This window comes from Amphibalanus amphitrite, unplaced genomic scaffold, assembly GCF_019059575.1.
Source record: "Amphibalanus amphitrite isolate SeventyFive unplaced genomic scaffold, NRLGWU_Aamphi_draft 000061F_arrow, whole genome shotgun sequence".
NCBI classification, from domain to species: domain Eukaryota; kingdom Metazoa; phylum Arthropoda; class Thecostraca; order Balanomorpha; family Balanidae; genus Amphibalanus; species Amphibalanus amphitrite.
The window spans coordinates 1,307,041-1,329,747 of NW_024881557.1; the positions used below are offsets into that span (position 1 = coordinate 1,307,041).

The 22,707-nt window shown below is 47.4% G+C and overlaps 2 protein-coding genes across 2 annotated transcripts in view; one reads left to right on the forward strand and one right to left on the reverse strand.

Annotated features, from left to right (window-relative positions):
- The window catches only part of LOC122378545 (MFS-type transporter SLC18B1-like), a 45,947-nt gene extending 43,648 nt beyond the window's left edge, over positions 1–2,299 (forward strand). Inside the window, exon 3 of the mRNA XM_043359737.1 lies at positions 192–2,299. Within this exon, the coding sequence (XP_043215672.1) occupies positions 263–1,846 (1,584 nt within the window). The 5' untranslated portion in view covers positions 192–262 and the 3' untranslated portion in view covers positions 1,847–2,299. The remainder of the gene's footprint in view (positions 1–191) is intronic.
- A 65-nt stretch (positions 2,300–2,364) lies between these two features.
- LOC122378562 (latent-transforming growth factor beta-binding protein 4-like) lies at positions 2,365–5,826 on the reverse strand. Its single transcript, XM_043359768.1, has 3 exons — positions 5,797–5,826; positions 4,988–5,179; positions 2,365–3,327 (listed from the first exon to the last, which is right to left on the reverse strand). The coding sequence occupies exons 1-3, from the start codon at positions 5,824–5,826 to the stop codon at positions 2,401–2,403; spliced, it is 1,149 nt and encodes a 382-aa protein (XP_043215703.1). The 3' UTR covers positions 2,365–2,400.
- Between the last annotated feature and the right edge of the window lie 16,881 nt (positions 5,827–22,707).

A 22,707-nucleotide genomic window follows, 5' to 3' on the forward strand; every position in this document is an offset into this window, starting at 1 on the left:
CCGCACTGATATCGATATCAGATATGTGTGGCTACAAAGGATTAATCATTTGGCAGGCAGTTAAAGAACTATGGAGTATGAGCATGTCTTTAAGATGATTAAACAACATTTTTTTCTGAACTTATAGGAAGTAGGTAAGCATCTGTTATATTAGAAGCCCTATACGTGTTTCTAACTAATGCATGTTTCAGATCCTTATCTCTTGAAGAAGCGATCAAACAACTGAGTGAGGAGAACACAAAACGGAGTCAGACGACACAAAATGGCCGCCAAACATAGTAAGTTTGCCAGGGCCGACGGTAAGGCGGACGGCCTGGTCTCCACTCCCGTCTCCGGAGACGCCGCGACACCGCAGGCGGGCCAGGTGCCGAGCTCGGACGATACTCCGCCGCCTAACCAGGTCGAAACTTACGGAACACGTAGAGTAACGACTCAGACAATTGATAACAAAGCAAGTAGGCTTAATTACGGCGCTACTGAAGAGCGCCCTGTCCCCGCCTCCACCGCGGAGCACAAGGCCAGCTCCGACTGCGGCCAGCCTGCCACCGGGGCCCTGCCGCCGCTCTCCTGGGCCCAGCGGCGGCTGCTTATCTGTCTGTCGTTTGGCGCCGTGCTTGACGGCTTCTGCCAGTCCGTCCAGCTACCCTTCTTCCCCGGCGAGGCCCGGCGGCATGGCCTCAGTCTGACCGCCGCCGGAGCAGTGTTCAGCGCCTTCGCCTTGAGCGAAATGCTCGCCTACCCAGTCATGGGCTGGTTGGCGTTACGGCTCGGCGTCCAACGTCTCTACCTAGCCGGCCTGGTGGTTGCCGGCATCGCAACGCTGACCTTCGGTCTTCTAACGTACGTCCCTGGACCGGCAGCGTTTCTGGCCGGCTGTCTGACCGTGCGCGCTGCCGAAGCGGTGGGCACGGCAGCCGTCCTGACGGCAGCCAGAACCATCGTCATCAACCAGTTCCCAGATCGGGTGAACGTGGCCATCGGAGTCCTGGAGGTGGTAAAGGCGGTGGGTCTTTGCGTCGGGCCCGCTCTCGGGGGAGGCCTGTACGTGCTTGGAGGATACGGTCTGCCGTTCTACACTCTAGGAGGAATGCTGCTCGCCACTGCGGCGATCAATGTTGTGGCGATGCCTGCGATAGCCAGCACTGAGAGTGGCAAGACCGAGGCGCATCAAAGAGAAGCTGAGCAGCGGACGGATCAACAGAGCTACATGAAGATGTTGACAATAGTATTCTCCTGTCCAGACAACTGGGTCATCTTCACAACACTGTTCATCGTCTCTATGAACTGGTGGGCGCTGGACCCCAGTCTTGGACCGTACGCTCAGCAGCAGCTGAACGTCGAGTCCTCAGAACTGGGCCTCTTCTATGTGGCTTCGCTGCTGTCATTTGCTGTTGCAAGTCCAGTATGGAGCCGGCTGGCCGACTCCATGCGCAACACGTTCCTCCTGGTGGCTGCCTGTCTGCCGCTTACCGCGCTCGGGGTGCTGTTGATGCCGCCGGCGCCTCCTCTAGATCTGCCGCCATCCCGCGCGCTGCTCGGCGTTGGCATGGCGCTTCGTGAGGCGTTCTGTCTGGGTGCACGCCTGCCACTGCTGGCTCTTCTGCTGCGCTGCTCGGTGGCCGCCGGCCTGCAAGACAACCTGCGTGGTCATGCCTTGGTATCGTCGGCGTTCGGAGCCGTTTACAATATGGGCAAGGCGGCCTGGCCGCCGCTGGGGGCTGCAGTTATACAGGAGGTGGGACTGCCGCTACTGGCCTCCGGTATGGCCGCCCTAACATTGACCCTGGCCATTGTGGATGCCGCCTGGGGACTGAAGGTTAACAGCAAACTGAAGCAAGAGAAGTAACGCCAGGCAACTTTGCCTTAACCGATTTCGACAGCTGTTGCACTTTTCCAAAGAGTATAAGTGGACACATAAATGTGCAATGTGCATTTTACAATTGTATAACTACTAGGACATCTGCTCGTTGACGTTATTGTTGTGCATGGAAAGTTCTTACTTTTCAGCCTGATATACGTTGTTGAGTAACCATGCAGCATAATATGTGCTCACATTTCGGTGCATTGGCGCATTTCCGTCATACAGGGTGACCTATAAGACAGGTCTGTTTTTGTTTACATACTTGTTGGTGTGGGCTGTGCTACCACCTCGCATCTTCCGGCATTGTTCTGCTATGTTCGGTTCGTCAAGTGTCGCCAGGCTCCGCGGATCTCTCACCAATGTAATATCAGGACCCGTCGTTAGGCACGGTTTTATTATTCATAATACATGGACCATGCAAGCCTTCACTGTATCCAACGGTGTCACGATAGAAAGTCTTTTGTAATCAAAGTTTTACGCTATTAACTTTATTGTGTCTCCTTAAGTGCTTAGAACACGGCTGGCTTATATGGAAAAGCTTAGATCGGGGTGCATAGATTCTGAAAGCAGATCTCTCCCTCCTTGCAGTCCCTAAGTGAGACACAATCTGCGCAGACGCGGGATGGGGAGCAGATTTGGCTGCGACACTGGCTGTTTTCGGTACACCAGTCCAGTTTCTCTCCGAACGGGTAGCATTCGCCCTCCCCCCTGGCGCAGAAGTGACCGCCGCGACACTCCCGGTCCACCCGACACGAGACACAGGTTCCTAGCGGGCCGCACCGGCCGCTACGACAGTTGGAGTCGTCGCTGCAGTAGCCGCCGAGGACCTCGGACGGCACGCAGTGACCGACGCGGCACGAGCGGCCCTGCCGGCAGTCGGCTGTCCTCTGGCACTCGACACACACCTTCTGAGTGCCGCAGAGTGCCGAGCTGCACTCAGAGCCGTCACGGCAGCTCTGGAACAGCGACCGCTTGGTGTGACAGCTGCCTTCCGAGCAGAATTGGTCTGCCCTGCAATCCGTGTGGTTCCTGCACTCGGCACAGCTGTTCCGCAGGCAGACACGAGACCGGCAGTTCTTGTCCACATGACATCGCTCTCCGAGTTCACCGGGCGGCCGGCACTGGCCGCTCAGACAGTACTCGTGCTCGGCGCAGGGCTGGTAGAGCGAGCACACGGCGCACCGCCCGTACAGACAATTCCTGGAGAGGCAGCTGCCGTCAGTGAAGCAGCGCTGCCCGGCGCTCAGGAGGGCCACACAGCGGCCCCCGGAGCACCGCCGGCCGCGGCCGCACTGCGGGTCGGAGGAGCAGGCCACGCACCGACCCCGCAGGCAGGCGCCGTGGGGACACGGCCTGTGGCGGCTGCACTGCGACGGGCTGACTGCTGGGCCGCTGACCACTGACGGGCTGACAGCAGGGCCGCTAACCACTGATGGACTGACCGCAGGACCGCTGCACGATGCACCCTGCCGCAGGGTAAGCAGGGATTAGTCGCGAGTAGCATGTATGGTATACAGTTCCGGCATACGTCGCTTCAATCAACAATCCATATAGCAAAGACACAAATCGTACACAAATTGACAAACCTTAATCAATCTTAGCTGTGATTCTTGAAGAATCAGAATAGCTTCCGAAACTACTCGGCATTGCTTTTGAAATATTGTTAACGGCATAGCAAATCGACTAAAAAGTAACACGCTGAAATTTCCACTTTCGGTTTCCGCCTTCAAGATCTTAACCCGCGCCGGGCCGGTGCTCTGAAATTCCGCGCCGGGCCGCGGGGGGGTGTTTGAACACCCCCCCCCCTTCTAACTCGGCTCCTGGGCCACGTAGCGACATGCGGTAAGCGGCAATCGAAAGAACGTCAAAAATATGGACGAAAACACTTCGGTCATTTTTTGGGTCAGGTCAAAGGTCAGGTCACCAGAGGTCACCAAAGGTAAAATGTTGACTATTTCAACATTTTGCAAACTGCCAACGGCTATCTCGGGAACCGATAGAGCTACAGCGCCGCAAAAAAGCGCATTCGATAGCCCTTTTACAGACCTTTCTGAGTAATGTTCTCAGATTTGACCTCAGGTCAACGGTTTAGCCTCCAGAGGGCAAAAACTCCAAAAATAGCAGTTTTTACGAAAAACGTTTTGTCGGCAATAACTTTTGACTCAAAAGAGCTATGACATTACTTTTGCCAGCATCGTGTTCCTCTCGTCGAGACGCGTCGAATGAACTATAATTTGACCTTGAAAGGTCAACTTGAAAATTTGACCTCAGGTCAAGGTCATGACCCGACCGGAAAAGGTCATGTTGCATATCAGTCGATCCGCAACGTCGAGCCGAACACATCTAAGGCGTTTTCAGCGCTCTAGCACGCCTCTATCAGAAGTTATTATCGAAAAACTGTTAGATTCTGTTCGTGACCTGAGATGACCTCGGGGACATAACGAGGGGTCACAGTTGCCATTTTCTGGTTCAGTGTGTCTATTTTACCTACATCTCGATGTTTGAGAGTGTCTAGAATAGCGTTCGTGCAAAACAGGCGTTTTTCAACTTTCTCCCATTGACTTATAATGGAGAGGCCGCAAAATTGACCTGACCTTAGTTCACCGATATCAAAATTCCGAGATATACATTTTATAGATAGTGTTGCTCTAATCAATCGCTGAAAGTTTCAAGGCAATCGTTCAGTCGGTGTAGCTATGACGAGCATTCTTATTTTTTCTGAGGTGAGGTCACTTGGCGTGACCTGGTGACCTGACCTAAGGTGACCTGGGTCTGAAATTTTCACAACATGTGCGTAAAAGATGCACGAACAGGTGTGCCAAAAACGGCGGCGCTCCGCGCCGCCGTTTTTGAGATATCTGCGAAAAACCGCAAGGGGGGGGGGGTGTTCAAACACCCCCCCGGCCCGGCGCGGGTTAAGGAAAATATGCACAGTATTTAGATCTTGCAACCAACATCTGTCTTTGAAGCTTCCCAATTTGGATTTGAGGCGTTTTCGCTTGGCATGCCGTGGCGGACGTTTTCCCTCAGCTCTGGCTGAGCCGGCGTGAACTCGGTCGGCTGATGGCACGGAGCCATCGTTAGCGCAGTTTCAGTACCTGCTGTATATGCACGTGCGCTCCCTACCTTGCAGATCGGCGGCGACAGGAGCTGTATGACCGGCCGAATCACCAGCGGGCCGGAAGCCGACGGCAGGCGCTGCTTAGAGCCAAATAAGCCCCTAAAGAAGCTTTGGAGACTCCTGCCTTGGCGGCTCGCCCTTCCCGCCCCCGTCCTTTCGGCACCGTCCAACGCACCATCAGCGACGGCGACCATGGCCTGCGTGGAACAGAACAATGTTTCAACTATGTGCCAGCTTGGATAGCGTGAGTTGTGGCTTCCACTACTTATTTGCCACTTCGACTCATCACTTAGCCTGTCCCGTATAACTAAGCTCAAGCCGCGCTGCGCTGACCCCGGTGAGTTAATTTCGATCGCGTGTTATCCGGTACATCATCTCCTGTTGCCAGTGACAGCCCAGTGTGGTAAACGAGAGAAGCTGATTAAGGAGTTGGATGGGTAATGAATGGGTATTCAGGTCCAATAATAAAAAAGCAAATTGTTTGGATACTTGGTGGTCGGGTTCTAATTTAGTTTTGTCCCGATTTGTCCTTAGCGATGTATTTTCTCGCGCCACGCAAAACCAAATTATAAATAATGTATTAATTTATCATCATGTGGCTTTATGGCGAACACTAGGTTCTTCGAGGAATTCATGATAACGGTTGAAACGAATTGCTTGTTCATGACATAAAGGGAATTGTTGCTCAGTCTTGTGGTAGAGAATACGACTACAATGCATTTATAATATCGAGCAGTTAAATGAAACTGAGTGAAATAATCTGCCTTTCGTTGGTTTTTCGTCCACTGAGTCTGGAAGTTCCTTCGCCACTCACCAGGGTGCAGAGGAGTAACCGCAGCCTCATTTCTACTCTCCCTGTCGTCGTTATTTGTTGGTCGCCATCCGTCACGGTGCTCCTTCTACCCAGCTTGTAACGTGCACTGTCCCACCTCTGGCCGGCTGATTCTCGCTGACACGTGACAGCTGTCCTGTCGTCCCGATCTGTCTACGCGCGACTTATTTCGTGGGACGGTTGCGGGTCGACAGCAGTGGTTATCGTTTACTGGGTACCTGATGATACCAGCCGCCCATGCAGTGTCTCTGTCCACTGCCTGGTGATGCCTGCTCCTCACCACTGTGAACAGCCGTGTGCCTGCAGGGCCCTCTTTTCACAAACTGCGGAAGCGCGGCTTCATCCAGTGCTCTTTAAAGCCTAAGCCTTTCGAGATTTTCTGCATTGGTGATGCATTATGAATAATTTCCGGTCTTGCAGCCTCAGACGGTTGTATGTTTTCGCCTTCAGCTCAGCTTGTTGAGCCACCGGTGTAGGTTAAGATGCCTTGACTGTCAACAACCATACGAGTATACGTGAGTGCGATCGGAGGAGGAAAATGGCAATGGTAAAGCGAAGGCTTGTTACTGAAAACTATTCGATGTACTTCTAGGTACCTAAGTCTGAAATCGTATGTGAGGCTTGTAATGATAATAATCCGCATAAATATTAAAGTGTGTGACAGGTCAAAGACCAGCTAGTTGTCAAGGATTTATCCTCGACTAAATCCATCTCGGCCATAGCAACACATCGCTCTCAAGAGCTCAGTTTTTTTTTGCGCTAGATCTAATTTCTTTGCATGAGAGGACATTCAATACACAGGGGTATCAAACTGCAATATTGGATTTCGAAACTTTGAGAACATTTAAGTTTTTACAGATATAAAATCTAAACATATATGTTTTTAAACAAACTGCAATATTGGATTTCGAAACTTTGAGAACATTTAAGTTTTTACAGATATAAAATCTAAACATATATGTTTTTAAACCTTTCCCTGAAAGTTTTTTGGCTTTTTGAAAAAAAAACGGGATACATGTGATAGAACACAAGCCGATGATCTACTCATAGTAGCTTTTAGCCCGATATCTTCAAAAATAGCTAAGTTATACGCTTTATAGTCAATATTTCACCATTACCAATTTTTCAAATAAATTTGTAGTACGTTTTCGAAATAGTACATCAAAATAAATAGCCTCATCGTGTTCCTGAGCTCAAACTGCGTCTGGTGAACACATTTTTTTTGTTGAGAAATTTCTACTTCAAAATTCGACGTTTTTTTACCTGTAAAAGACCTCTCAGCTGAATTCAGCTAAAACTGGCCTCGTATGACTCATACGACACTGTTTTCAAAATCTATGACTGAAATGGACCATAAAACATGTGTCACGTGACCGTTGCATAATATAAAATTTCCGGGACCTGGCCTGGGATGACCTGGCCTTGACCTGACAAATTTGAAATACAAGTTCGGTGCTCTCAGGTATTCCTTAGCATATAGTAACGAGTGTGTAAACCAAAAATCAGCCTGATCTGATTTGTTCGCCGGCGGCCAGAGCCCAACTTGTGATCAAGCCAAAATGTTGATAACTTTTTTTTGACCTGACCTGTGACGGTATCAGTGACCTCTAAGCCAATTAAATTAGGTTTATTTCGAAAGGTTGTCCTGGGATATCAATTTTGACGCCATTTCAATTTTGACAATCAGGCCAGTAGTTTCGGAGATAGGAGGGGGGATCTGTAGAGCCCCCCCCCCCCAGTCAACCGCGTTATGGAAAATACCCCAGTCATTCGCGGGTTAAAGGGACCCTTCCGGCTCCCACCTTCAAAAAAGTTATTGAATTAGCATAAACGTGATGTACCGTGGCTCAGAAAGAGGGGAATTGACATCTACCATAGGTCGCCAAAAATATTTTCCGGTTTTTGAGATATCATACTTTTGTTTTTGTTTATTTTTGGGGGACCTCCGCTGTTCCTGCGACGTCACATGGAAGCAATAGTTTAGTGAAAAAACGAAGAGGCATCCGTTCCCTCTCCCGATAGATACCTACGAACGTGAATTTCGTTGGTTTGGGCAGAATTAGTTTGAAGTTTGAACAATTGATAAACCACTGTTCGTTTCTGCTTAATATCAGCTAGCTGTAATGTTTTACAATTTGCATTCAATATTCCTTTGACCTCGCTTTACCACTTTAGTCCATAGTCCATAGGTGGTCTTATACGGGATCCAGCAAAAGTTTAGTCCTCTTCCTATGGCAGCACCTCCCGGTTCCTAGTCGTTGATACCCGTAAGAAATAACGGTTCTGGTTACATCCCTGCATTGTACGGTCTTTGACCGCGAGACATGAGGTCGCGAACGGACCTCGGGTCACTCACTGAGCCAGTTCAACACATATTGTCCACCCGAACGGCCGCGTCGCAAAATGAAGGTCTGAAATTTTCATCTTGAGGGCAGTCGACATGCTCCAGGTCAAAATGGCACATCACATGCCATTGCTGATCAGTTGGGACATCTGCCTGCACAGACCGGTGTTCATAGGATAAGAATACGGCTGCTGGCAGCGTTGCTCATCGTTCCAGTTTGGGCATACGGCCACCATTTCGACCGTGACAGAAGTTGCATTGAAAATGGCGGCCGGGAAGATGGGCCAGTTGGTGACAAAATTGGTAAAGCGGCTTACGCGCAACGGCCATCACCTCTACAGACGTGAGAGACTATTGTGAGACGCTATTGAGAGACCATGGGACGCTATTGGAAGAGCCCTCTGGGGCTCATTACCTGTAAGAGCCTCCAGCGTCTCAGTTCTAAGTCGACGCATGGTCGATGACAGGTCGATATGCTTTTTCACGCAGGACAGTGCGCCAGCTCATCGCCCTGCCAAGGCCTAGCGACGCTGTGGTGCGAATCGAGCTTGCCGGACTTCTGAAGGAAGGAGATGTTAGCCGGATCCCATCCGAACCAAATCCTGATCGAGGAGCCTTGGACACTATCGTCCAGCAAGGCAGAAGCTGGCGGCTATAGCCTCGGCGCCCTGCCGTTGCAACTCAAACGGGCATGGTCCAAAATAAAGCCGCCTGTGCTGCACAACCTGGTTGCCAACATGCTAAATTGTGTTCGTGCGTAAAAATCCCTGTTTGTGGGGAAATATACTGAACGCTGAAAAAGAAACGCTACATCTTATATAGCGGCTTAGAGAGCACGTTTTTTTTTTAGGACAAAACTTATGTCGAACCCTGTAGGTTGACCATGGTCTGGTGCATTAGCCGTCATCCGTGTTGTTCATAGTAAAAAGGATTATGATTTATATACCAGCTAATCGTCAGAACCAAAGCTTGGAGCAGGAGCTACGCGGCGCGATTAGAGAGCCTTCTTTTCCAGATTATCTTCTCAGAAAGTGCACTGTCATTCTGAGCCGAGTCTAATGCGATAGCGCTTCTGTCATGTTGTCAACCACCCGCAGATGCAACTGATGTTCATGCCAGAAGCATGACTGGTAATGGAAGCTTTTCGTTTTTTCCCTAGATTCCTACACTTCTCAGTGGCTAACGACATAGGAAGCCATATGACCGTTACGAAACATTACCCTATCCCCTATTATAGCAACTGGCAAAAGTTTGCGAACTCTTATCAATACGAAAATGTCTAACAGCATTTCCACTGAACGCAACCCGATGCTTTTCCTAAGTTTTAGACTCATCGCATTCCTGAAATACCATCGGTGGGGACTGGGGAGCTGGTTCATCACGCATTTTTGACAACGAAAGCCTCAGAAGCCGACGGGTGCCGCATGAGACGGTATAGAGGCTCTAAAAACGCGGCTTTGCACACGGGCCGTGCAATGATAACGCGAAATTCCGGCTCTACGTGTAGCGGGCATATTTCACAAGTATTTATTGAGCACCCTGTTTAGTAGTAATATAATTTTAATCCGCCTTAACTTTGACAGTTTAAATATTAAGGTAGGGGAAAGCAGCATAAAAATAATCCACAGCAACAAAACAAGAGTGCTTATATACGAAAAGTATGAAAGTGATGACTGATGATTTGCGAAATCCACATACAATTAGTTAATATTTATTTAAACAAATTTAAACAAAACAACACCTAAGAATAATATTTATTTATTTATTTATTTATTTCGCATATCTTTGTTGTTTCCAATATACAATTGGCTTGTTACACCACAGTGTCATACAAATACACATACCGGCTGCCATGATATACAGAATAAAATATACACATGGACGCAGTGGCGTGAGTGATACCTATAAAAAGCTAAAAAAGACATGTATCGACTGGCTCAATGACAAAGCTAAAAGATGGTGACGCAATGTAATATAAAACACTCTTGTTTAAAATGATGGTAGGTGTGTGCGTGCTCTAGAGTTTGGTAAGTATCGACTTTTTCACATTTTTCTTGAAGGTAAAGTCACTTCTGCAGACACGCGTTATTTCGTCGAGAGCATTCCACGTATTCAGCGACCGGATGGGTGCGGCATAGTGGTAAAAGAGAAATTCATAAACGTTAATCCAACAGATCGCTTCTGTGCTTACGTTTCTGACAAACTATATTTAAAGCATAGTTGGTCAGAAATGTTTATATGTTTATATTGCCTAGACATCTTGCGGTGTTAATCCACCCCTTTCCCCCTAAACACATTTCCTATGTCAGGAATATATACGGAAGACCACGGGGCTACTAATGATAAGCAGCTATGCTGACGAGATCACAGAATATGAGGCTAGCCCAGAATTTGAATAGACTCATTCGCCGTCACCCTTGTAAAAATGCATCTCATACATTATCTATATACGCAGCTTATCTATATTCCAAGCCCCTCGTGTTCTTGAAGTACCATCGGTGGGGCCAACACGCATGTTACTGACAACGAAAGCCCCGCACATATTCAATATTGTGACAAAACCCTCCATTGTATATTATCTAAAGTAAAAAAATTACTTTACGACGATTTAGTTCAAGATGATTAAAATATCCTGATATCGGCTACATCAACAGCTCAGGTAAAACGCCTTCCATGTTTATATTGAAAAAGGCAAACCTTGCTGAGCCTATCACTTTTCTAATCCGAATAGTTCATGGGGGTGGAAGGTGAGGGGAGGTCATACTCAGCATCCCTCACCCATTCTCCAATAATTGAGCTACAATTTCGCGAAAAAACGGGCATCTGTTACGGGACGTAGCGATGTGTACTCAATCTTAACGGGTCATGTCCTAACTGGTTACCTACCTCTCAAGTCTGAGGACGAGTCAACTCCCTGAGATCCATGGTGTTGGTCTTGGTAACATAGTGTTACAACAACCATATGATTGCTATGCCTCAAACAACTAAGTAAGACGAGAGGCATGTGCAATGTGCATCATCTGATTGTCATGTCCAGCTGCCGGTGCTGACCGCAGGCATATAGGGCCTTGCCGCAGGCCAAAGTTTGGTCAAAGATGTTTAGTCTCGGTAAGGTTAGAACGTGTAGTGCTGTCACTTTTGGAACAATCATGATACCTATGTATATTGTATAACCGTCAAGGGGTGAGGAGGGATTGAGTGTCTGTCTTCGCAGTTATTGATTTCTGCACCTCTTCAACGCCAGTCTGTCTCGCCTCGAGTTAACCCTCGCCGGGCCAGGGGGGGGGGGGGGTGGGTGATGCAGGGGGGTAGGGGGTGATGCAACCCCTCCCTAAGGTTTTTCGCATATACCGTAAAGGCGCTTAGCGCCGCCAAATTTTGCATAGGTACCCTCTGGGGCAACCTTTTGGCACCTTCCCTGAAAATTTTAGGTCTCTGTCATTTCAGGTCAGGTCACCAGGTCACCAAAACCGGTACAATGTCAGGGTAAAATTGGACTATATTAGCGGAAACGGAATCGCCGAGTTTATCGTTAATAGCGTAAGAACCGTAAGATTTAAGGCCACCAAATTTCAGACTCAACTTGGGGCAGCCATTTGCAACGTGTCCTTGGAGTTTTGTGTTCCAGTGACCTCAGGTCAGGCTACAAGGTTACAAAAACCGGTACATGGTCAAAATGGCACTGAAAATGCGCTATTTGGTCAATGAAATTTAGAGTTGTTCATCGATTTCATTCAAACTGGCAGGATATGCTACGGTCACCGAGTTGTATAACCTACACCCAGGTTTTTAAAGCTCGGGTGACCTGAGGTCATGCAGAGGTCACGACAAGACTGAATAGCTCCAATGGCAAAAATATGCTCCATTTCAACGCTTTTGTATTGTTTTAGCTCCACTAAAGATGAATTCGGTGTTTGCTTGCTGAAAAAAACACTTAAATCAGGTCATCTGAGGTCAAATGAGGTCAAACTACGTTTTTGCTAATAACTTTGCACACAATGGGACTAGAGCTTAAAATGGTGTCATTTTGTTCCTTGTGATCAGCCGAATCAAATATACTATGCAATATGATGCAATTTGGTTAACTTGAACTTAATTAATTAGTTTAAGTTAACTTAAAAATTAAGAAAATTATAAGATCACTTAAACTTGTAAAAAATATACTATTCGATGCGCACGGACGTGCTGAGTACATAACTGCTTTTATTTTTGCTCTATCGTGATTAGATCAAAAGTTATAAGCGAAAAACTTTTCACCTGTTTTAACGATTTTTTTCATTTATACCCCCAAAAAATTCCTAAATATTGACCCAGAGCAACCATATTTGCACAGTGGCGAGATCTCCCATGGGTCCACCTATCCTGTAAATTTGGCGTTTCTAAGTACCATAGGAGCCAATCGCCAGGGCCGGGGGTGTCGTACCCCCCTTACCGTCCGCGTTTGAAAAAGGCCCTGGCCTGGCGAGGGTTAAGCGTTACAGATGGGCTTCTCTTGCTATGCTATAGTCTTTTTAACCCTGGTCTCGCCCGTATTGGTGTTTTTCCAGCCGCGAACGAATAAGGGGGGGGGGGTTCGTTGGACCCCCCTCTTGCCGTTTCGACCCTGATCGAGCTAGAGCTTCGCGGAAAAAAAACGAGCGTGTTGCCCGTGACGAAAGGAAGCCGAAGATACCCAATTTTAAGGCCCTGGGTCATTGGTTAACCTTCCAGGTCAGGTCAATGACCCAAAACTCGGGAAAATCGGGACCTGTTAGAATGTCGTAAAGTGTGGCTGCTAGGGGTTTTTTTCGGGGTGCTGATCACGAATATCATGTTAGTTTTGATCACAGATGATGTCTTCATGCATTTAGCCCAGGGCGGGTCAGGTCAGGTCAGGTCAACCAGTAGTGGTCCTGCCGGGTATTCGTAGTAAGTGTCAACCGCCTCTGACAGCTTCGTAACATGTTACTAAGGCACCAAAACTACTTCGTCAACGTTCATATGCACTGAGAAAAAAAATTATTCCCCTGGAACACCTTTAAGGGTGTGTACCAAACTGCACCTCGCTGGGGTGTCAGACGGGTGTCACTTTTGACACCAATACAGGTGTCATTGGGAATGAAACACCGGGTGTCTGACACCCTTTTAGGTGTCTGACACCCTTTTGGGTGCACACCCAAAAGGGTGTCAGACACCCGGTGTTTGATTCCCAATGACACCTGTATTGGTGTCTAAAGTGACACCCGTCTGACACCCCAGCGAGGTGCAGTTTGGTACACACCCTTAAAGGTGTTACGAGAGTGTCCATTGGATGCCAAAAAAGGTGTCGACACATTCTTACATTTATTGGTTCAAACAGGCATAGGTATCGCATACAAACATGGCATTCCTATCTTGTATACAGCAACAAACTATAAAGTACAAAAAAATATGGGCTCTATATTTATGGAGAAATCCAATGAAAACTCACCGAAACACATCGGGTCCATTCACAGTGAGAAGTTGCTCGCATTTCAACAATGATAATTAACCGTCGATTATCTCCAACCAGATGTTATTCCGCAGTTCACTTGCTTTCGTTTCCATGGTGCAATGCTGTGTTGTCATCCTCACTCCAGACTTCAAATTTCACCGAGTACCGCCCGCCTCGTCATTTGAATAAACACGGAGCAAGCTACAAATAAAAGCTAAACATTATCATTAACGCACAATCACTTGAAGAAGTACACTGCGAACAACGTTCGGCGCCACTATATCCACATAAATTCAAAAAAGCCCTGCCATCACTCACACCGCACACGCACCACGTGGCCAGCCGCCGCCAACTGAAATCTAACGGCTTTCCTGCAAGGTGGCGCTTTTTGATCTTCGCATGGTTGACGCCGTGACCGGCACACAAATGACGTCACACAATGCAGCTTGCTGATTGGGTAATGATTCAAACCACTGGACCTGCTGTAGTTTCTAGCAGTGCTACGGAGTCAGAGTCGGAGTCTGATGGAGTTGGCAGTTCTGGCCGGAATAGGAGTCCATTTTGGAAGACAGAGCGGGAGTCCGAGTCACTGAAAATCCGTTAGACACCGCATCCTTGGTTCCTAACACAAGTGACGTCAGAACAATTTATGTGATGATTTGGGTTCGAATACACGACAGCTTTCAAACATTTCATGACTCATGCTGGAATGTTCCTCAACAAATGACAACACACGTGAAGGTATCACGAGGGTATCAGATCCCTTTTAAGGAACATTTTTTTACACCTTTTGAAGTGTTGATGGTTTAGGGTGTTTGACACCCGAATGGATGTTGGTGTAGGCAGGGCTGCGGAGTCGATGGATTTTCAGTGACTCCGACTCCGACTCCGACTCCGGCTTCCAAAAAACAACTCCGACTCCGACTCCGGGTAGAACTATCGACTCCGACCGACTCCAACTCCGACTCCCGACTCCGCAGCCCTGTCAGGTCTGCGGAGTCGATGGATTTTTCGGTGACTCCGACTCCGACTCCGGCTCCGGTTTCCAAAATCGACTCCGACTACGACTCCGACTCCGGTCAGAACTGTCGACTCCGACCGACTCCGACTCCGACTCCGACTCCGCAGCCCTGGGTGTAGGACACCCATTAATGTGTCGTTCTGAATCCCACGTGTGTTTAAAAGCGCGTTGCACTTGAAGGTTGTCATCGTGGTGTTGTACACCTCCATGATTCCCAAAACAACATTTTTGACACCAATCTGGGCGTTATATATGACACTGCAATGATGTCCGACACCCGTGAGACACCCCATGGGAATATTTTTTCCTCATTTTTTCACGCTGTTTTTGGTGTCAGATCCTTTTGCAAGTGTCAATGTGACACCTCTAGCAGTGTCGGACACTTTTAACATTCCGCTTTAATAAATGGCAACACCTGTGAAGGCATCATAAGGGTGTCAGATGCTTTTAAAAGAACATTTTTGACACCTTTTAGGGTGTTTGATACCTTAGAGTGTTTGATACCCGGATGGGTGTGGGTGTCGGACACCTATTAAGGTGTCATGCTGAATCCCATTAAGGTATATCTAAACGCTCGCATGCGAACGAACACTTGAAAGGGTGTCATCGTGGTGTTGTACACCTTAATGATTCCCTAAACAGCATTTTTCAACACCAATCTGGGTGTTCGATGACACCTCCAATGGTGTCTGACACCCGTAAAACACCCCTGGGGAATAATTTTTTTTCTCAGTGTGGTTGTTTAATTCGAATTCAGCTCCAAAAACTGGCCTAGAAACATGTAAAACTCGAAAAAGTGAACCGAGGTCATCAAAGGTCAATGACCTGACCTGACCTTCAGGTGACCTTGACACCCACACTTATGCATGGGACCAACATCATTTCAGATGTTTGAACGCTTGAAACCACGAAAAGACTGCAAACGCACCGCTAATGCGAGCCGACATACGCCGAATCGCGAATCCGGCCAAACATGGTCTCGAAAAGTAGGTCACAGGTCAAAGGTCATTTGGGTCAGGGTCATGAAATTTTCAGGGTAGGTGTAAAATTGATTAACTCGAGGGCACTGAAAGTTTCGTCGCGATCGGCTGCTTTTTACGCGAGTTTTTCGCGAAAAACCGAGGGGGGCCTGTTCGACCCCCCCTATACGGGCGAGGGTTAAAGGCTAAAGGCTATAGCTGAAGAAAACTAACACCTGCATTAACCCTCGCCCATGTAAGGGGGGGGGGGGTTGGTGCAACCTCCCCTGAGGTTTTTCTTAGCTACACGCCGAACCGTTTCAGATAGCCTGCTCACATTTTCAGTACCCTATGGGGCATCCTTTGCGCAACTTTTGGTATTTTTTTGGCAAGGTCATGTCAGGTCACGGAGTTATGACGTCATAAAGGGAACAACCTCCGGCCAGATTTACGCTAAATTGGAGATTGCTTCACATTGGTATAAATGCCGACTGACCTGACACACTGATGGATTGTTTTAGAATCATAACTGGCTGATTTGACATTGGCACAATGTCCGTTGACATTTTGAAGGTTACTCAAGGTCAAGATAAGGTCAGTGACCTCGGTTGACCTGTAATGACTTCTTGCACTTGTATGGCTTTTCGGGGTATTTTGATGCCCTGAATTCGAATTTGCTATCCATTTCAGGCATCGTCGGTTGTTTCTTGTAGTTCATTTTGGGTCAGGGTCAGGTCAGTGACGTCACACGCCTGACGTGACCCAATGCACAAATGACCTTGCAGACTTCCGATGCTCCCAACGCATCATTTTTAGAGTTATGACATCGAAATACACACCAAACGATAGAGAATTGATCAAGGATCACGATAGTGAAGGTTTCAATTCGATATCTCTTACCGTTTTGCCGCAATCGGCGCGGATATCTGAAAAAGTTAGATTATTCCGAAAATTTGACCTTTGACCGGTCATAAGTAGGTCAAATGTTGACCTAGGACCAAAACATACACCACCAATCGCGAGATCTCGTTGAGAGCAATCCGTTGGTCTTTTCCGCTAAGCTCTACGACGCTCCGTTTTCAAACGCCAGGGGGGGGGAGTCGCACCAACCCCCCACGGTTCGTCGGAAGGTCATCTCAGGCTCAAAAGAAACGATATATACCATTCGAAAGCTGACGGTGAACTGAATCCAAAAATGTAATTTTTATCAAAATCGATCGATGGCCTTTTTTGAAAATTGCGTTTTTGTAAAGACTTAATAATCTTTTATTCAACGGGCTGTCCCGGACATTCTTGAAAACATAAACATGTATTTTTGAGTTCCAGTGAAAGCTGAACGCCAAAAGAACAATGTTTAGCAAAGCAATATTTCTCATCATTAATATGCGTCTCCCACAGCCGACAATAAGGCGCAATCACACAGCTCAGTGTCACGATGGACCAAAGTCAGCCACGCAGAAGCGTGAAATGACCCTTATCGACTCGCAGACCGGGCGCTCTCGGCCCGCCTGACCGGCCACGGAAAGAACGTTCGGCTCTCGTTCTACTAAACAAATGTCATATTTGGAAGTTTAACTGTCCACATCGCTATTAAAGTTATTCAGGATACCTGTGAAGAAAATTCATTGTTCTGTCATCTTCACATCATGCATTAATTTGCATTTGTTCATGTCTTCTTTGCTCAATTGAGCTTGGTATCATGCCCATATAAGGAAAATTAGCCGCGCTGAAATGTCAGAGGTTGTACTTACCGGCCTCAGCTCGGGTGGAGTGGGGGTAGCGCCCGGCGGGGCAGGGTAACCTTTGACCGGTCGCACGGCCGAGCAGCTGTCACCAGTACAGCCTCTGACAGTGAAACCCCGCTCACTTCCCCTGCGCGGGCACTGATCGCAGCTGGATGGAACAAAACATGTATAAGAAAAATGTAAATTAAAGCATGTTGTAAATAAAGCAGAATAATGAATTTTCTTCACAGGTATCCTGAATAACTAGCGATGTAGACAGTTTAAGTGACAAATATGACATTTGTTTAGTAGAACGAGAGCCGAACGATCTTTCCGTGGCCGGTCAGGCGGGCCGAGAGCGCCCGGTCTGCGAGTCGATAAGGGTCAATTAACGCTTCTGGGTGGCTGACTTTGGTCCATCGTGACACTGAGCTGTGTGATTGCGCCTTATTGTCGGCTGTGGGAGACGCATATTAATGTTTGGAAATATTGCTTCGCTAAATATTGTTCTTTTGGCGTTTAGCTTTCACTGGAACTCAAAAATACATGTTTATGGTTTCAAGAATGTCCGGGACAGCCCGTTAAATAAAAGATTATTAAGTTTTTACAAAAACGCAATTTTCAAAAAAGGCCATCGATCGATTTTGATAAAAATTACATTTTTGGATTCAGCTCACCGTCGGCTTTCGAATGGTATATACCGTTTCTTTTGAGCCTGAGATGACCTTCCGACGAACCGTGCCCCCCCCCCCCCCTGCATGGGCGAAGGTGGCAAAACACCGTTTACGGGCGAGGGTTAAGATCGTTGAACAGCTTTGGCGAGGTGCCAAGGGCTAACGAAGTGTGGTAAATTGTAGCCGATGCGACGGTTATTATTATTAGATTATTAGGGGCCTTTCTCGACTTTTGTTGCGGAATGCGGATCTAGCGGTGAGGCCGACTGGAAATATGACGGTGTTAATAGTCTGGTGTCAACAAGACCAGCTTACGTACTCCATGAACTCGTCGCCGAAATGAATGTGAAAAGCAGGCTAACATTTCAAGCATAGTACTAGCTTTTTACATGCTGTGACGGGTATACTGTTAAATAATGGAACACCTACCCCAACAACACGATGGAAAGTAATTAGGTAAACGAACATACTTTCTACCTCTGCTAGAAAAAGACTAAGATGACATTAAACTTTTATCTGTTAACACATTCTCTCCTGTTTGCGATGCACTGGCGCCCGCGGCACGCTGGACATCTTGTGAAAACACTGCTAGTGCTAATTAAATACCCGGATGCAGCGGACAGAGTACCTACAGTGGATGGCCAGCGGTCACTGGGAAGGTTATCTAGGTCATAGTAGGTCATTAGAAGCATTTTTTGACCCTACAACTTTTGATGGAGGCAATGACATAAGAAATCAGGAACAATCTTTCCTATGCTCAGCGCAGCATAACGGATCGAATGGTATGCAGTTATGATCTTTCTAGTCAGATCATGACCTTTACCGTGGATAATTTTCACGATATTTTCACATTTTAAGGTCAAATTATACTTCCTTTGCCGTGTCTAGACGAGAGGAACACGATGATGGTACAAATGTTCATACACTGATTAACCCTCGCCCATGTAGGGGGGGGGGGGGCAACCCCCCTGAGGTTTTTCTTAGCTACACGCCGAACCGTTTCAGATAGCCTGCTCAAATTTTCAGTACCCTATGGGGCATCCTTTGCGCAACTTTTGGTATTTTTTTGTCAAGGTCATGTCAGGTCACGGAGTTATGACGTCATAAAGGGAACAACCTCCGGGCAGATTTACGCTAAATTGGAGATTGCTTCACATTGGTATATAAATGCCGACTGACCTGACACACTGATGGATTGTTTTAGAATCATAACTGGCTGATTTGACATTGACACAATGTCCGTTGACATTTTCAAGGTTACTAAAGGTCAAGGTCAGGTCTGTGACCTCGGTTGACCTGTAATGACTTCTTGCACTTGTATGCCTTTTCGGGGTATTTTGATGCCATGAATTCGAATTTGCTATCCATTTCAGGCATCGTCGGTTGTTTCTTGTAGTTTATTTTGGGTCAGGGTCAGGTCAGTGACGTCACACGCCTGACGTGACCCAATGCACAAATGACCTTGCAGACTTCCGATGCTCCCAACGCATCATTTTTAGAGTTATGACATCGAAATACACACCAAACGATAGAGAATTGATCAAGGATCACGATAGTGAAGGTTTCAAGTCGATATCTCTTACCGTTTTGCCGCAATCGGCGCGGAAATCTGAAAAAGTTAGATTTTTTTTCCGAAAATTTGACCTTTGACCGGTCATAAGCAGGTCAAATGTTGACCTAGGACCAAAAAATATACCACCAATCGCGAGATCTCGTGGAGAGCAATCCGTTGGTCTTTTCCGCTAAGCTCTACGACGCTCCGTTTTCAAACGCCAGGGGGGGTCGCACCAACCCCCCCCCCCCCTGCATGGGCGAAGGTGGCAAAACACCGTTTACGGGCGAGGGTTAAGTAATAAGTTAAAAATATTCCAAGAAGACTGCCTCCAAAAAATTATCTTACTTCAATGGCTCTGTCCTCTAGGGTCGAACTTTGAGGGCGCAATGCAGGCACAAGTTTAAACTATTATTAAAAAGGGCGCCATTCTCCCAGAAGGGGGCCCAGATTAAAAACGCTATATTATCCAGGAACGCGGGACGGTCAAAAGGATGCCGTTAGAACATGCGAAGGGCGCCGTGCTCTCGAGAGCAGGGCCTCCTCTAACATGTTAACTGGGGGGGGGGGGGCCGCGGCCCCCCCCCCAGTGATGCCGCTGGCCCCCCCAGTGGAGCTGAAATCGCGTCACTGGGGGGGGGGGGGCACGCAGATAAGCAAATCACGTAGAAAAACGAGGAAATTTCAACCAAACAAACAATCCAGACTATCTCCACGATCACCACGTTACCTACTAATTTTAGTTTCCTTATATCGTTTGTTTCTTATCTACAGGTTTTTTTTACAGATCCGCTTAGGATGAGCCACGGAATGAGGTCAGACATTGCAGATTTTATAATCGAGCGCCGACTGAAGCCCCTGTTCGGTCGCTGTTTTTATATCAGCATGCTGTCGGTTTTCCCCATATAAGGAAGTTATTGCTGGCGCGGCTTGGCCTCTCATTGGTCTAACAAATAGACCACTTGAATTCGACCAATGAGGAGCCAAGAAGCAGCAGCATGGTCGCAGCCTGCTGATAAATAAACGGGGTGCGAACAGAGCTCTGGCATCACTTTGAGAAGAAAGCAGCCCGAACGGTCGCCCTCTATAGTGTCAGTCAAGCGCTCACGGTTCAACACGGAGAAGTATTGTTTTTTCGGGAGACGGGTTTATTCTTGAACAGGAAATTTTTCTACGGTCAAATAGGAGTGCGGCTGAGCTTTATAGCACGATATAAAGTTTTTTCCCAGTGTTTGGGACTAGCAGCGATAAGCCCTCTCACTTATTAAGGGGTATGATAGACCCCACCCCTAGGTTTTTTTTCGAATAACTCGCATAAAAAGTGGCCCAGCGTGGCAAAAGTTTTAGTAGGTATTCTCGTGATTACTTCAATTCTCCACATTTCCTGAAAATGTAATTACCCTTTTCCCTCACCCTCATTCTCATTGACCTGTGGCCTGTTTCTTGAGTCATTTTCAGGCAAGTAGCTTTTTAGGATGGTGAGCTGTTTTCAGGTGGGTAGCTGTTGGTTTCCAGCGTTCGGGAAATCGATACCTAAGCCCTCACACTTTCTGTGGTCGGTAAGAATCCTTTTGCATTGCTGTGCCGTTTAATCCTTTTTTATAAAGGCATTTTGTTTCATTTTCGGAAAACCGAAAATTTTCGTCGATTTCGGAAATCGGACGCTGCGGGGGAACCCCAAATGTCACCCTGCCCGTGCCGGTCTGGAATTGGATCCACCGGTATAGGGTCAGGTGGCCTACTATTTCTTTATTTTTTTTCAAAATGAAAATAAAAATTATGGCATCAGGGCTGTGACGAAAAATAAGTGGCCTAAATCCGATGAGAAAATCGGATTTGGGGGTACCCTACGTTTGGCTTCTGAGCCTCTGGCCCCCCCAGTGAAAATTCCTTAGAGGAGGCCCTGCTCGAGAGGACGCTTGTAAAAGACTTTTGGGTGCATTTTCATCCTTTTGGGGGCATAATTCAGGATTGTTGGTGCATCTGCGAGATATAAAATTACACCCGTGCCCTAGGGCCCTACTGAAGCGCAGGACCTTTACTACTCAGGCTGGTTCACTAGGGAAATAAAGGCGCCGTGGTAACGTCATCAGAGGAAATTCTTCACGCTCAAATGAAGGGGTCATTTGAATGGCTGATTTGGGCTTGATAATGATATAGTCATATTTGTTTAGTTTTAGCCCCATTTATCGTAATGAGGCGAACTCCGTAGCCGTAGCGTAGCTAGGAAACTCCAGCTCGGCGGAAAGAAATAATGAGCGAAAAAACTACGTCCATCAATTGAGCAGCAGATTGATATTCGCGAATATCAAAATTCGATATTCGGACGGGGAACGCAATAACTCAAGAACCAGTGAACCGATTTTGATGAAAAGACCCTCATTCGATTCCTCGTTCCTCATTCCCGGTTGACAGCGATTTCCAGGTCACTAGGTCATGACCTTCAAGGTCAAGGTCAAGGTCAAAGGACGGGGAACGCTCTACAGCCTAAAGTTACTGTCCGATTGGCTTTTAAATGATCTCAATCGATTCCTCGACCCCGATTTCAGGTTGACAGCGATTTCCAGGTCACTAGGTCATGACCTTCAAGGTCAAGGTCAAGGTCAAAGGACGGGGAACGCTCTACAGCCTAAAGTTACCGTCCGATTGGCTTGTAAATGGTCTCAATCGGTTCCTCGACCCCGATTCCAGCTTGACAGCGATTTCCAGGTCACTAGGTCATGACCTTCAAGGTCAAGGTCAAGGTCAAAGGACGGGGAACGCTCTACAGCCTAAAGTTACCGTCCGATTGGCTTGTAAATGGTCTCAATCGATTCCTCGACCCCGATTCCGGGCTGACAGCGATTTCCAGGTCACTAGGTCATGACCTTCAATGTCAAGGTCAAGGTCAAAGGACGGGGAACGCTCTACAGCCTAAAGTTACCGTCCGATTGGCTTGTAAATGGTCTCAATCGATTCCTCGACCCCGATTCCAGGTTGACAGCGATTTTCAGGTCACTAGGTCATGACCTTCAAGGTCAAGGTCAAGGTTCGCGAATATCAAACTAAAAATTCGATATTCGGACGGGGAACGCAATAACTCAAGACCCAGTGAACCGATTTTGATGAAAAGACCCTCATTCGATTCCTCGTTCCTCATTACAGGTTGACAGCGATTTCCAGGTCAC